Consider the following 14895-nt stretch of genomic DNA (forward strand, 5'->3'; position numbering starts at 1 on the left):
ATTGGTACTTATAAGACAGTATAAAGCAAAGCAATGTCGAGGTTGTGAGTTCGAGCCTCACCTGGAGCATGATTTTAGAGCCTCTAACAGGATGAGAGTTCAAAGGATAAGGGAGACTAATGATGAGAGTTGTGAGTTTGAGCCTCACCTTGAACATATGCTCTAATAAAATGAGAGTTTGAAGATGACGATAATGAAAAGTGAAGTATATTCGGCTTTAAATCTTTAATGGTGTTTGCTTTAAATCTTCAATGGTGTTGGTCAATCTCTAGAATTAGTGTTGTTTTCCTTACATTCACAGTTGGATATTATGTATCATTTCTGAATAGTTCTAATGACGTATCAGAAAAGTAGGCTGGTTGTCATCCCCTGTCATGTAATCAGTTAGCACATGGTAGTAATAAGACATAACGTAGAAAGGCACTTCTGAGGTTAGGAGTTTGAGCCTGACCTGAAGATTGGTTTTATAGATTGGTACTTATAAGACAGTATAAAGCAAAGCAATGTCGAGGTTGTGAGTTCGAGCCTCACCTGGTGCATGGTTTTAGAGCCTCTCTAACAAGGTGAGAGTTCAAAGCATAAGAAGACTAATGATCAGAGGTTGTGAGTTTGAGCCTCACCTTGAACAAGGTCTTTGATTTGCTCTAACAAAATGAGAGTTCGAAGGATGATGATGAAGTAAATTACATTTGGCTTTAAATCTTCAATGATGTTGTCCAATCTCTAGAATTCTAAGTCTAAAAGGACTCGGGCAGTGTTTTTTGGCATGTTGTGATGTATCCTCTTGATGTTCAACAGCTCCTGTGGCGCAATCGGTTAACGCGCGGAACTTATATGACAGTATAATGCAAAGCAATGCTGAGGTTGTGAGTTCGAGCCTCACCTGGAGCATGTTTTTAGAGCCTCTCTAACAAGATGAGAGTTCAAAGGATAAGGGAGACTAATGATGAGAGTTGTGAGTTTGAGCCTCACCTTGAACATATGCTCTGATATGCTCTAAGAAAATGAGAGTTTGAAGATGACGATAATGAAAAGTGAAGTACATTTGGCTTTAAATCTTTAATGATGTTTGCTTTAAATCTTCAATGGTGTTGGTCAATCTCTAGAATTAGTGTTGTTTTCCTTACATTCACAGTTGGATATTATGTATCATTTCTGAATAGTTCTAATGACGTATCAAAAAAGTAGGCTGTTTGTCAACCCCAGTGATGTAATCAGTTAGCACATGGTAGTAATAAGACATAACGTAGAAAGGCACTTCTGAGGTTAGGAGTTTGAGCCTGACCTGAAGATTGGTTTTATAGATTGGTACTTATAAGACAGTATAAAGCAAAGCAATGTCGAGGTTGTGAGTTCGAGCCTCACCTGGAGCATGTTTTTAGAGCCTCTCTAACAAGATGAGAGTTCAAAGGATAAGGGAGACTAATGATGAGAGGTGTGAGTTTGAGCCTCACCTTGAACATATGCTCTAATAAAATGAGAGTTTGAAGATGACGATAATGAAAAGTGAAGTACATTTGGCTTTAAATCTTTAATGGTGTTTGCTTTAAACCTTCGATGGTTTTGGTCAATCTCTAGAATTAGTGTTGTTTTCCTTACATTCACAGTTGGATATTATGTATCATTTCTGAATAGTTCTAATGACGTATCAAAAAAGTAGGCTGGTTGTCATCCCCAGTGATGTAATCAGTTAGCACATGGTAGTTATAAGACATAACGTAGAAAGGCACTTCTGAGGTTAGGAGTTTGAGCCAGACCTGAAGATTGGTTTTATAGCTTGGTACTTATAAGACAGTATAAAGCAAAGCAATGTCGAGGTTGTGAGTTCGAGCCTCACCTGGTGCATGGTTTTAGAGCCTCTCTAACAAGGTGAGAGTTCAAAGCATAAGAAGACTAATGATCAGAGTTTGTGAGTTTGAGCCTCACCTTGAACAAGATCTTTGATTTGCTCTAGCAAAATGAGAGTTCGAAGGATGATGAAAAAGTAAAGTACATTTGGCTTTAAATCTTCAATGATGTTGTCCAATCTCTAGAATTCTAAGTCTAAAAGGACTCGGGCAGTGTTTTTTGGCATGTTGTGATGTAACCTCTTGATGTTCAACAGCTCCTGTTGCGCAATCGGTTACCCTACGGTACTTATATGACAGTATAAAGCAAAGCAATGCCGAGGTTGTGAGTTCGAGCCTCACCTGGAGCATGTTTTTAGAGCCTCTCTAAGAATATGAGAGTTCTTAGGATAAGGGAGACTAATGATGAGAGGTGTGAGTTTGAGCCTCACCTTGAACATATGCTCTGATATGCTCTAATAAAATGAGAGTGTGAAGATGACAATAATGAAAAGTGAAGTACATTTGGCTTTAAATCTTTAATGGTGTTTGCTTTAAATCTTCAATGGTGTTGGTCAATCTCTAGAATTAGTGTTGTTTTGCTTACATTCACAGTTGGATATTATGTATCATTTCTGAATAGTTCTAATGACGTATCAGAAAAGTAGGCTGGTTGTCATCCCCAGTGATGCAATCAGTTAGCACATGGTAGTTATAAGACATAACGTAGAAAGGCACTTCTGAGGTTAGGAGTTTGAGCCAGACCTGAAGATTGGTTTTATAGATTGGTACTTATAAGACAATATAAAGCAAAGCAATGTCGAGGTTGTGAGTTCGAGCCTCACCTGGTGCATGGTTTTAGAGCCTCTCTAACAAGGTGAGAGTTCAAAGCATAAGAAGACTAATGATCAGAGTTTGTGAGTTTGAGCCTCACCTTGAACAAGGTCTTTGATTTGCTCTAGCAAAATGAGAGTTCGAAGGATGATGATAAAGTAAAGTACATTTGGCTTTAAATCTTCAATGATGTTGTCCAATCTCTAGAATTCTAAGTCTAAAAGGACTCGGGCAGTGTTTTTTGTCATGTTGTGATGTAACCTCTTGATGTTCAACAGCTCCTGTGGCGCAATCGGTTAGCGCATGGTACTTATATGACAGTATAAAGCAAAGCAATGCCGAGGTTGTGAGTTCGAGCCTCACCTGGAGCATGTTTTTAGAGCCTCTCTAACAAGATGAGAGTTCAAAGGATAAGGGAGACTAATGATGAGAGTTGTGAGTTTGAGCCTCACCTTGAACATATGGTCTAATAAAATGAGAGTTTGAAGATGACAATAAGGAAAAGTGAATTACATTTGGCTTTAAATCTTTAATGGTGTTTGCTTTAAATCTTCAATGGTGTTGGTCAATCTCTAGAATTAGTGTTGTTTTCCTTATATTCACAGTTGGATATTATGTATAATTTCTGAATAGTTCTAATGACGTATAAAAAAAGTAGGCTGGTTGTCATCCCCAGTGATGTTATCAGTTAGCACATGGTAGTAATAAGACATAACATAGAAAGGCAATGCTGAGGTTAGGAGTTTGACCCTGACCTGAAGATTGGTTTTAGAGACCCTCTAACAAGATGAGAGTTCAAACTGTTTTATTGAAGACCGATATTCATTTGTCTTTCAGTCTTCTAAATTGTTGGCCAATCTTCAGAATTAGTTTAAATTCTTTTACATTGACAAATGGATGTTAAGTCTTTTGTATGCATGGTCATAATGAAGTATAAAAAAGAAAGAATAGGGCTTTTTTTCCCCCATGTTGTGCTATAGCCTTTGTTCAGTGTATCAGATCCAGTGGTATAATCGGTTAGTGCATAAGACAGTATGTAGCAAGGCAATGGCAAGCTTGTGATTTGATTACTTAAGAGAAAAAAGGTGTTTTATGTTCTCTTATTGAACTATTATCAAATAACTTTTTAATCACCTTGAACAAAATGTTATACTTATTTGAGTATAATTTCAGGAATACTAATTAGCAACATAAATTTTCCAAATTAATTTAGCAATATATAGTGTCAAGCAGGTATTTAGGAAAGGACTGAGATAGTTTTGGTACTATATAGTGCTTTGGAAGAAAATTAAATTAAGAGTACTTAATGTAGTTAACTAATGTTAACAAATGGAACTTTATTGTATAGTATTAGCAGTATATAGAAACTATGAATATAAAGAGTATTCTTATTATATAAGTGTAGTTTACTGAAGAAACGTTATGGCTCCTACACACTACATGACTTTCAAAGACATCGGATCATGGTACCGTTCATATTACACAACTGTCTGTCTTGTCACGATGAATCTGTGACATGGGTGAACACATTACAAGATATTTCACTGTTGACGAATCCCCGACGACTCAGCCTGGACTCCAAATTACGTTTCACAACATAGTGCACGTGAGAAGTGATACGAGATACGAAAACAAATGCATGATCATATGTTATGGATTTCAGAATATGATGTGTAAGTTTTGAATCACCTAAAGGCATCATTTATTGGTAACAATATGAAAAAGTACCTCATACCGAAAAATCGATCTATTTGTTTACCTGACTGTCCAAGAGAATTGGCAATTTCTCTCCAACTCTTATCTTTCTTCATACGGTTGTGGTACAGTTCAGATGAAACATCAAATCTGGTGCTCCTGCCAATATTCCACAAAATTTTCCTCCATTGCTTCGGTCCAATGTGACTTTCTCGATAACACAGCCTGTTGAAGGTACATCAGGACTCACACTGAAACTTCCCGTGCCCCGTTTCTTGCTCTCTCATTGGCTGTAGGTCAACACTGCAGTTGTATTCAGTCAACACATATTTCACATTGTGTGATTTGGAATCGCCGACAGGTCCAGATATTTAACATTCTAGATATCTCACTGACATCAGTCTTTGATCATTTATACATGGCAGTCGTCGCTCCCGTGAGCGAGCTCCGACTTGCCTACGATTTCGGCTTTTGTCAGCGATCTCCACAAAACTGTCGAAAATCGGGCTTTAAATCGTGTAGTGTAAACTTGGCATTAGCCGTATTAGTTAAATTAATTTACTTCTATCATTTATAACCATTGACACTGTGAGGAAACCCCACTGATCTATATATATATATATATATATATATATAACAGATCAGTGGAAAACCCAGTCATTAGTTATTGATGAACCATTATGACATCACAATGAGAATTTGAAGAGTTCCAAAAGTGCTGATACAGGTGTCAAACTCTGAAACATTTGTGGTGAAGTTAATGGTTTTGATGATACAATACAACGATGGAACAGTGTGCACCTAGCGAGTAATCAGAGTTTGATGCAGTGTACAAGAGTACACCACCATCATTTGTCAGAACAACACAGATGGTGCTGGTGATGGAGATTAGGTGCTGGAGGAAGTGTGATTGGCAAGAAAGGGGAGAAGAGAAAGAGGTTCTGGGCCTCTTTTTTCTGTTCTCCTTTGAGAGCTGTTGACAGTCCCAGCAGAAAGGGCTCATCTCAGGATGAGACAGGTGACCAGGGACCCCGACGGGGTCGAAGGATCTGAGAGGTCTCCTGAAGGTAAAGTAAATGAACTGCTGAGAATGTCACTTAAAAAAAAAAAAAGGTTTAGGGTTTCCCTAACACTAATCACTATAATCACCATAACATTTTTCATAATTTTATTTATAGGGTAATATGCTTTTCAGAAAAAAACTGTAAAACAAACAGATCCCTGTAAAAATGTGACAACTTGCCCCAATTTGACATAAAAAAAAAAAATTCAACATTCAACCCTTTAAGTTTACCTTCATCAAATAGTTGACCCTTGCATGAATTTGTGCTATTGTGTTCACTTGTTTACCCAACATCTATAGCAATAAAATTATGATTTGGGAATTTTAGTTTAGAGGACAGAATTCAATATAAACAATTTAATTTAGGACAGTGTTTGAAACCAACATACAAAAATACTTCTAGAGAAAACACTAGCATTTGAATCAAAACTTTAAAATCGGTGAGATATAGCCCTTATGACACCTTACCCATGTGACCTGGCCGTCCAGCCAAGATGCCAATTCAGCCAATCCAGCCAATGAGGTAAAAAAGAACCCTAGGGTGACAGCTAAAGACTTGAACTACAGAATGGCTTCAAAAAAGAAAATCCACCTTTTTGAATGGACCAGTCGGAGTCCAGACATTAACCCAATAGAGATGCTGTGGAATGACCTCAAAAAAGCCGTTCACACCAGACAGTTTAAGAATATGGCTGAGCTGAAGCAGTTCTATAAGGAAGAATAATCCAAAATTCCTTCTGAACGTTGTGCAGGTCTAATCCGTAGCTACCGGATTAGGTTGAGTCTGCTTGGTTATTGCTACCAAAGGAGGATCGACCAGTATTAAATTCAAGGGTGCACTTACTATTTTGCAAAGCACTGAATGTTTAACGGGATGTGTTCAATAAAACATGAAAGATTATAATTGTTTGTGTGTTGTTAGCTTAAGCACATCGTTTTGTCTATACTTGTGACTTTGATGAAGATGAGATCAAATTTTATACAATTAATTCAGAAAACCAGCTACTTTAAATGTGTTCACATACTTTTTCTTGCCACTGCATATTCAGTTACATTCACTTAATAATTCAAATATTGCACTATAAACAAATTAACTGGCCAAACTCTTAAGTATGCATTATCTGCACTATGCCTCCATATTACAAAGCTCTTTGTTTTGCAGTATTCAAGGAAATAAACTGCTAGAAAAAGCCACAGTAAGCCACAGGTTAGTTGGTATAGTTTAAAAATCTTTATTTTACAAAAAATTGCACATACAGTTTATTATCTAGTGTTATTGATGTAGAGAACCTATTTTGAGTATATTATTAACAATACAGACATACACCTGTTCTTGCTCAAATATTCAGAAATCTGTCTGGCATTAAAGAGACTCAAATTACATGCACACATTTCATTACAACTGTGTTGTGTCTAAACTGTAAAAACCCTGAGGAAACTCAGCATCTTTGCCTCAGACTAGCTTTTAGATCCCTTAGCTTCTCATTTAACATTAGACAGAAATGAACACATACAGCTGTGTGCTGAGGTCAAAAGTCAAATCACCAAAGGGGTCACACTTGGAGATATTGGGTTCTTTTACAGTTTGGCCATTCTAGCAGCATTAAGACGCATACCGACGCAGGAGGAGCCAGAGGCGTAGCGCATCTCTCTCAACATGCCACTCCATGCCTTCTTATCCTCTTCATACCTGTGAAAACAGCAAAAAAATATACTTATAGGTGCAAAAGAAGCTACTTATGTTGACTTCTAGAATAGTACTTCCAGCTCTATTCAGGTCGGGCTCTGTTGTAGGTTTCCATTCCTTTTGGAATCTGATTTATTGACTGTATAGTAGTATAGTCGTTTTCTTTTTTTATATGTGTGAACACCTCATAGGCTCATGCAACTGGACAGAGAATCAGCCAATGGGACTTACTGCCAGACATCAGTGAGCTCTGAGGGTCCAATGTTTTTGTCTTCCAGCTCTACAATTGCAAAGCCGCCAATTGCATAGAGGTTTCCACCAGTGCTCACGAGATTCACAGAGCTGCGCTCCTGAGGAAACTCTGTGAATGTGTCCCACCTAAAGACACAATAAGTGGGATAAAGTACAGCCAGCCGGTCATTATTGAACAATAAATACATTTATGATGATACTAGACCCTCTGAAGCCATTTTTGAGGCAAAATGTATTATTCTTACTTGTTTGTTCCAAAATCGTAGACTTCAGATAAAGCTGTTAGACCTCCTTCATTCACTCCACCAGCTACGATAATTTTCCCCTTATGAACTACAGCACCAAACATCGCTCTGGGCGTCTTCATAGCTGCCAGTTCCTGCCATTCTGACTGCTTGTGGTTGTACATAAACATCTTATTGATTACTGTGCTAAGAGAGACAAAGGGAGAGATGTTTTCATTTTTGGGTTTGGTCATTCCATCAACTGCTGTAGCTGACACTCTTTTTAATCAAGCATAAAATCGAGGTTAAAATCAACATGAAATCAGCATTATCCCTTTTTGCTTTCTTAATACACATTCTTGGTCTTATAGTGATTCATCAGTTATTAAAAATTTCATTAAAAAAAAAAGTTTGTCTTCTTAAGCTTTCATCAAAATGTAATAACGTGCTCTTCCTTTGAAATTAATCTTCATTTCGGCTGACGTCACCAAGACTGTGGATCGTATATGCGAGGAACGGCAGCCTGTGGAGTTTCTGGTGCCCCACTAGGGTAAGATGGTGCCCCCATAGGGAATAGGTGCACTACGCAGACTGTGTATCATGCGTATAGTGAGCGGCAATACAGGCCAGTAATACCACACTGAAGGTAAAAAATACTAAGAAATGTATTCAGATGGTCCCTTACCATGTCCTTGACATTTTTAGCAATAAATGCTTTTTGAGTTATTAATAATAAAAAGTGTATATCCTTTCTTATATGCTGAGAACTTTACTGACCCATGACTTATAAAAAATCTAATAATTTTTATTTCTTTGATGATTTGTCTTCTCTATGTAAACATCTGTGTTATATGTATTTTTATGGGATTTTGTACCATACATTTTTCATTCAACTGTACTTCTTGTCCTTATGACTCATTGATTGTATTCCTACATTGACGGATCTGTGTAATTTTGTACATCTTATTGAACATTTAACATTTTTTTTTTAATAAAAATGTCCACCGTTTAAGCACAATGTGTGGACTATTCAAATGGCACCTTACAACACCATTCACAGTATTCGCACGTTTCATCACAATGTGTGGACTTTTCAGATGACCCTTACTCACCATATGAAACATTTCCAACTTATATCAATGTTAAATTAAAGATCTGGAACAATTTCGCTGTGACACCATCTGATCAACTTATGGGACAAATCATGTCCGGTATTGATTTGATACGGGATGCATCATTTCATATTTAAATACAGATTGAGCTCATATTTAAGGGATGGGAGGCAACCAACCCTACCTGTAGGTCTAATACATTCTCATGAGCAAAGTGTAGATGCGGAAAATCGTGAGTTTATCGGGAGAAATTGTATATCGGGAATACAGCGGGAGGAGGGGTGCAAAAACAGGAGAAACCTGGTAAAATCAGGAGTGTTGGCAGGTATGGCATTAGCTGAGAAATACATTCTTTCATATGTAAGCAAAAAAGACATTATAACTGAAATATATACAAATGAATCAAAATCAGAATCAAAACGAGAGCTTGTGAATCAGAATCGAATCTTTATCAATACCCAGCCCTAAAAGGAATGTCTATAGATAAATCCAATGCTGATTGATCAAAAATAATCAATATTTACTATAATGTTAAATTATAAACATCTTTGATTTTTTTGAAGGGTGCTTACCGATGGTACTGTGGGGGTACTTATGGCAAAAAAGATTGGGAAACACTGTGTTAGTGTATCATTAAGGTATCTATAAATACCAAAGTAATTCACAAAAGGTCAACAAGAATCTTTGGTAAAGTGAATTGTCCATGCTGACCATATAAAGCAAAAACAAATAAAAAGTGTCAAACTGGAGAGGGGATATTGAGACTGTCACAGGGAACTTTGAGAGAGTGTAGACAGCTGCAAATTACACTGTATGTTCTCCAACACCACTGAGCTCACTTACACTCACACACTTACTTGTCATCTGTCTTTCCTCCAATGCAATACACCAGGTTGTTATGTGAGACAACTGCGTGACCGTGAATATGCAGAGGAAGTTTCTTGGTCTCACTCCATTTCATCTTTCTGTAATGACATGAAATATTGAAACACCAAGTCTGAGCAAAAAACCTACGTGTATGTATGTGAAGGGTACAATTACTGAATTTACTGCTCGACATTTTTACAGAAAGAAATACAAGCACAGTCAATAAATAGTTGATTTGACATGTCATACTCAGTGTCATAACACACGACAGAATCAAGAGACACGTTTGTCTGCAGGTCTTTGCCAGCGATGGCGAATAGAAGGTTCTCACATTCACCCAAATTGAACAGGCATCGGGGGCTGGGCATAGGTGGCATGGCCCTCCACTCAGCCGCAAGAATGTCCAGCTGCAACAACAGAAATTATAATTTTCAGTTTGCCAGGAATTACATATTATCCAAACTGAGACAACATTTGAAAACATCTCTAAACAAACAGTCGAAGATAAAAATTAGGTCATCAAGCATGAACCGTAATTGGCTGGGGTCAACAACAGAATGCCAAATTATAATATGCTATGATGCTCTTAACACTAAGATAAAAGTACCAAACTGTACCTTTTAAGGTATCAGTAGCTCTAGTTAGAGTTTTGGGTTAAATAATTGTACCCTTAATGAGAAAAAAGTTCCTGGTACATTTTGTTCCCAGATAGACTAAATATAAATGTATCATTAAAGGTGCACAATAGGGCAGTAGGGTAGAATTTTGTCATCAAAAAGACTCAAAAATGTCCCTTGAAGGTAGCATCCCAGTGATTGTACCTTAAAAGTAACCATTTTTCTAAGAGTATACAGATTAATGTTGAAAAGAACTTGAAAAGACCTGCTGAAAAGACCAACATGAATTTCCAGGCAGGTTTATTAAACCTGCATGGTCTTTGTGAAGCTGGTTGACCAAAAAAAAAAAAAAAACCTGGCTAGGACAGAAGTATGCAATCCTCAAAGGCGGCCTCAAATTCAAAGCATATAATGGTCTTTTCAGCAGCCAATTCTGATTGATCAATCCAACAGCATGACGTTTTCAAAGTAATTCATTTTTCGAGGGTTAATTTGATCACATACCTGGTAGAAGTAGCACTGCAGAGGAGACTCTTTGCTTTCTTCATCAACAAACAGGCCACCGACAATATAAAGCTGGTTCTTCTTGGTGCAAAGACTCACATGGTTCTTTGGCACCTGCTCGGACATGGCAGCCAGAAAACACTCATTCTCTACCACATCGTATGCCACAGCTGCCGTATCATTTATCATGAGGATCAGGTCTCGTCCGTACATCCCCAATCTACGATTATCATTTAAGTACCCTGGCAACAACTCCTCTTCCTCCTCTTCATTTACCTCTCCTTCCTTCTTCTCTGCCTTCTTCTTCTCTGGAAGTTTTCCTCCGAAGGCATCTTTAATGACTTGTAGCTTCTTCAAGAGTTCTGGATCAGCCTTTATTATGTCATCAGTCTCAACCTTCTCCCGGAAGTACTTTTCAGGAAGCAGACGGAAGCGGATGCACTCAAACGCCTCCCCCAGACTCTTGGCACGCTTCGCCTTGTCGCTACGCACCCATTTCATCACCGACTCAAATACGACTTCCTCTTTTTCCACGTTGAGGGCATCTCCGCCAATTAGGGCCAAGAGTTCGTGGGGTGCCAGCTGAAGGTACTCCTCCTCAGCAGCCACGGTTTCAAAGCGGTCGATGATGTAGTCGCGTGCCGCTATGGCAAGCCTGGGCACGCTGAGGACCAGGCCAAGCCTGAAGACGGCAAGACAATTGGACAAGGACAGCTTCGCCTGGAGATAATTCACACATACTGTAAACACTGAGGGGATCTGGAAACGGTTCGCCACTGCAAATATCTCCTGAACATTGTCATCCGTCAAGTCAATCTCAGCGGAGTACAAGTACTGGATGATCATTTCCACGATGTTGGGATCTACATCATCCAGAACAACCTCCTTACCACTTTCCTTCTCCTTGCCATCCTCGGAGAAGAAGAGCTCTCTGAAGTAGGGGCTGCAGGCGGCCATTATCAAACGGTGGCAAGGAAAGCAGCGGTCACCGATTTTCAAAGTACAGTCCACAAACTTGTTTTCATTCAGGAGTTCCTTCAGCCCATCCTGAAGCAAGGTGCTCTGGAAAAGCCGCAGTTCCTCCTTAATGGCTTTTGGATCCATTATTTTGTGTTTTGAGATGGAAATTGGAGTACAAGAGAAGAAAAAATGAGAGAAGGTGGCCGCAGGTCTGCTTGCCACACAGTCCGGGTTGGAAAAGGACAGAGTGGTGAAAAGATTCCCAGGCTGAAAGGACTGTCATTTAATCCTGCTGGTCTAAATATAACTCTTCCACTCTTGTCCACCCCCACTGCCCCTGTCATCCTTCAATTTTAGTTGTGAAGAGGGGAATAGTGGGGCAGCCCAGTGCCTAGAGAGCAGCTGTCACTGTGGGACAGGCCACAAAAAGATCTGATGTGATCCATGAATCTTCAAGTTTTATCAATTCAAAAGGATTAACAGGAATTCTAAGGGGTTATATGCATGTTTGTAGGTGATTCTGGTCCCAGTTTTGTGTAAATCTGTCTATTAGTTAAAATCACCATACAAATGCAGCATTAGCAGGGTTTGGAAACAGCTGCGACTACAACAGGTGATAAGCCATTTTCAGCAGACTCAACATGAGGGTTCCTTAAGAGTAACCTAAACTTTATTATTCATACATCAGATCCTGAAAGCAGAGACTTTCAACCACTCAAATAAAACTTTAAATGTAAAAATAGTTAGTTGTACTTGTGGAAACCACTTCTAAACATTGAGAGACCACAAGCATGCAAATTAAGTAATAGATTAGGGTAGTACTTCCTAGACACAGGGTAATTGACTTTAACACAAAGAGACATAAAGAAAACTAAACTATACACTTAGATCATAAGTCTTAGAATGAACCACTAATGTTGTAGCATTGCTCATAAGTAAGTCACTTTGGACAAAAGTGTCTGTTGAATTACCTAATGTAAATGTCAGCCCTCTATATTGTGAGTAAATCACTCATATATTCAAGCCAATTTCTGTTATGAGCCACTGGCTAGTAAATATTCAGATTACTCTTGCAAGTAATTGAGTTGTGAAATGGAACATTAGCACTGAGATCCTTTCACTATTTCCTGTCTTATTAGTGTGCAGTGGGTACTGAGCTGTAAAGGATTGCAGTGTCACCATCATTGCATTTCACAACATCAACTCTGATTTTGCTCATTTTCACGGACAGTTTTTACAACATTCTCTGTTTAAAAGCATGCTACAGACCAGTGTAACATGCCTGTTGGACGTCTGTTGGAAGTTAAAAAGCTTTGCAAAACTTGAGAGCTTATAGATTTGACTTCGAACAAACATCCCCTGAAAAAGGTGGTGGATGGAATCATGTGTAATTTAAGTAAAAGCTTATATTAAGAGACAGTTTGTTAAAGGAAAAAAACATGCTATAAGCATGCTGTAAGCAGTGTTAGCCATTTTGCTAACTTCCACCATACTTAGCAGCCACTGAATTAGACTGGCCCTCTCTCCAAAATCATGCCCTTCTAAAAGATATGTCAGAAAAACCAAAAAGCACAAAATGGCTGACAGGCAGGGACTGACTCAAAGTCTTCTGATTGGCTAAACAATTGTGTCCTGCAGTCATATTCATTTTTTATTTACTTATTTTTGCTGTTTACAGTGTCTAGCGGTCACAGAGACAGGTGTGATTTCTCAGGACACCAATTACTGATATGTGTCAGGTAGCACAGATATTTTCTTCTTGTTATTTGATACAATAATGAAAAGTATGTGTAAGAAAGAGTGCTTTTATTCTGGCAAATGACTAGCATGCAAGTTTGCTGTCAGATTTTCCAGTAGACTCTACATTACAGCTCTGATTTATCATACATTTTCTTTTTTTAGAGTCTGCTTTCTCAGTTGTTTGTGGTTGTTTTGCCTCAATTATTAAATCTGTCAACTTCAGGCTAGTAAAATTCGATGTCACTTGTTAGCTCATTAATCATAACAGATCGTCAACAACTTCAATTAATTAATGGATGGATGAATTACCCTCTGATTTTTAAACACCTCGATATTTTGCATATCAATTTCTGTCCAGATGGTAGTTTGCCAAGTCACAACTTTTACAGTAAGATCACTCTGTTGAATTTTTTGGATCCTGTAATACTTTCTTCTATTCCAGTTTAATGTGCTGAGACAAATAGAAGTCATTTGTAGGTTGACTTCCTGAAGAGTCAACACTTTTAAAACAAAAACTGTAGGTTGGAGCGCACAACATAACAACATTAGCCACATTTCCACTATTGTGCCAAATGAGGGTGTACTAGTATGTGCCAGGTCCAGGTGCATTCCCACTGTCACTTCCGGGGCTTCATTGTGCCCCCTCTGGGCTTTATCTGGGCCAATGACCTTTGGCCCGCAGATTACCTTTGGGCCAAACAAGGCCAACTGGGGATTGAGGTGGGTTTAATGTCAAAGCCAGAGTTTCGCAGAACTTGTCAGGATGTGTATCCAGCGCACAATGGTACAGATGAGCACAGTACAAGTCTGTTAAAACACACATTGGACAAAGCGGTGCCCAAAGCAATTATTTCAATGATTTTTATTAACTTTCATAGACTGTGTGCTGAAACATCGTCCCGCTGATAGTGGAGAGACCACTCAGGACATCATGACAGTTACAGTCGTTGAGTTGTTATCGCTAATATCTTGCTAGCTAGCTAATGTTTACATTCAATATAAACTCGATATTCTAGAAAACTAAATAACATGATACCTCAGCTTGAGCTTCCCTTTTGCTTGTGAAATGGGCAGGGGGGTGTGACGTTGGCACCAGGGCGGCATATAAAGGGCGGGTTTTGGAGCAACGCTATGGGGCTATTGGCCTTATTGTGGTAACTCATATTGATTTTGGTCTTGCGGCTCGAGGTCAGAGGCTATTGGCCCCGGCTGGCCAGTTGATAGTCCTGGCTCGCACTGGCCTGAGAGTGGATAAGCGGCTATTAACTCCAGACCAGTGTCATGAGTTTGGACCAGGCCTAACTGTTTTTGTGACCAATGGCAGATGAGGAGTTGTTTAGGAAGAAATTATATTTAAAGGTGGTGCAAGTTACTCTTTTTTTAATACCATACAAATCTCTCCTGTTTCTACAACAGCCCTACGTTCTGTAAACAGCAAAAGATTTGAGAACAGCCCAATTTTTCTTTTAGCGAATCAGTAAACTACACAACCAATCAGAAATGCTCTCTGATTG

At 38.7% G+C, this 14895-nt stretch overlaps 1 protein-coding gene and 2 non-coding genes across 3 annotated transcripts; 2 read left to right on the forward strand and 1 right to left on the reverse strand.

The window, feature by feature from the left end:
- The first annotated feature begins 797 nt into the window (after window positions 1–797).
- Window positions 798–891, forward strand: trnai-uau (transfer RNA isoleucine (anticodon UAU)). Its single transcript has 2 exons — window positions 798–835; window positions 856–891. It is a non-coding gene; the product is annotated as a tRNA-Ile (tRNA).
- Window positions 892–2937: 2046 nt separating this feature from the next.
- trnai-uau (transfer RNA isoleucine (anticodon UAU)) lies at window positions 2938–3031 on the forward strand. The gene is made up of 2 exons: window positions 2938–2975; window positions 2996–3031. It is a non-coding gene; the product is annotated as a tRNA-Ile (tRNA).
- Window positions 3032–6634: 3603 nt separating this feature from the next.
- Window positions 6635–11867, reverse strand: klhl41b (kelch-like family member 41b). Its single transcript, XM_052130570.1, has 6 exons — window positions 10682–11867; window positions 9810–9967; window positions 9551–9658; window positions 7603–7788; window positions 7337–7483; window positions 6635–7108 (listed from the first exon to the last, which is right to left on the reverse strand). The coding sequence occupies exons 1-6, from the start codon at window positions 11783–11785 to the stop codon at window positions 6997–6999; spliced, it is 1815 nt and encodes a 604-aa protein (XP_051986530.1). The 5' UTR covers window positions 11786–11867; the 3' UTR covers window positions 6635–6996.
- Between the last annotated feature and the right edge of the window lie 3028 nt (window positions 11868–14895).

Source organism: Xyrauchen texanus, chromosome 7 (genome assembly GCF_025860055.1).
Source record: "Xyrauchen texanus isolate HMW12.3.18 chromosome 7, RBS_HiC_50CHRs, whole genome shotgun sequence".
NCBI classification, from domain to species: Eukaryota; Metazoa; Chordata; class Actinopteri; order Cypriniformes; family Catostomidae; genus Xyrauchen; species Xyrauchen texanus.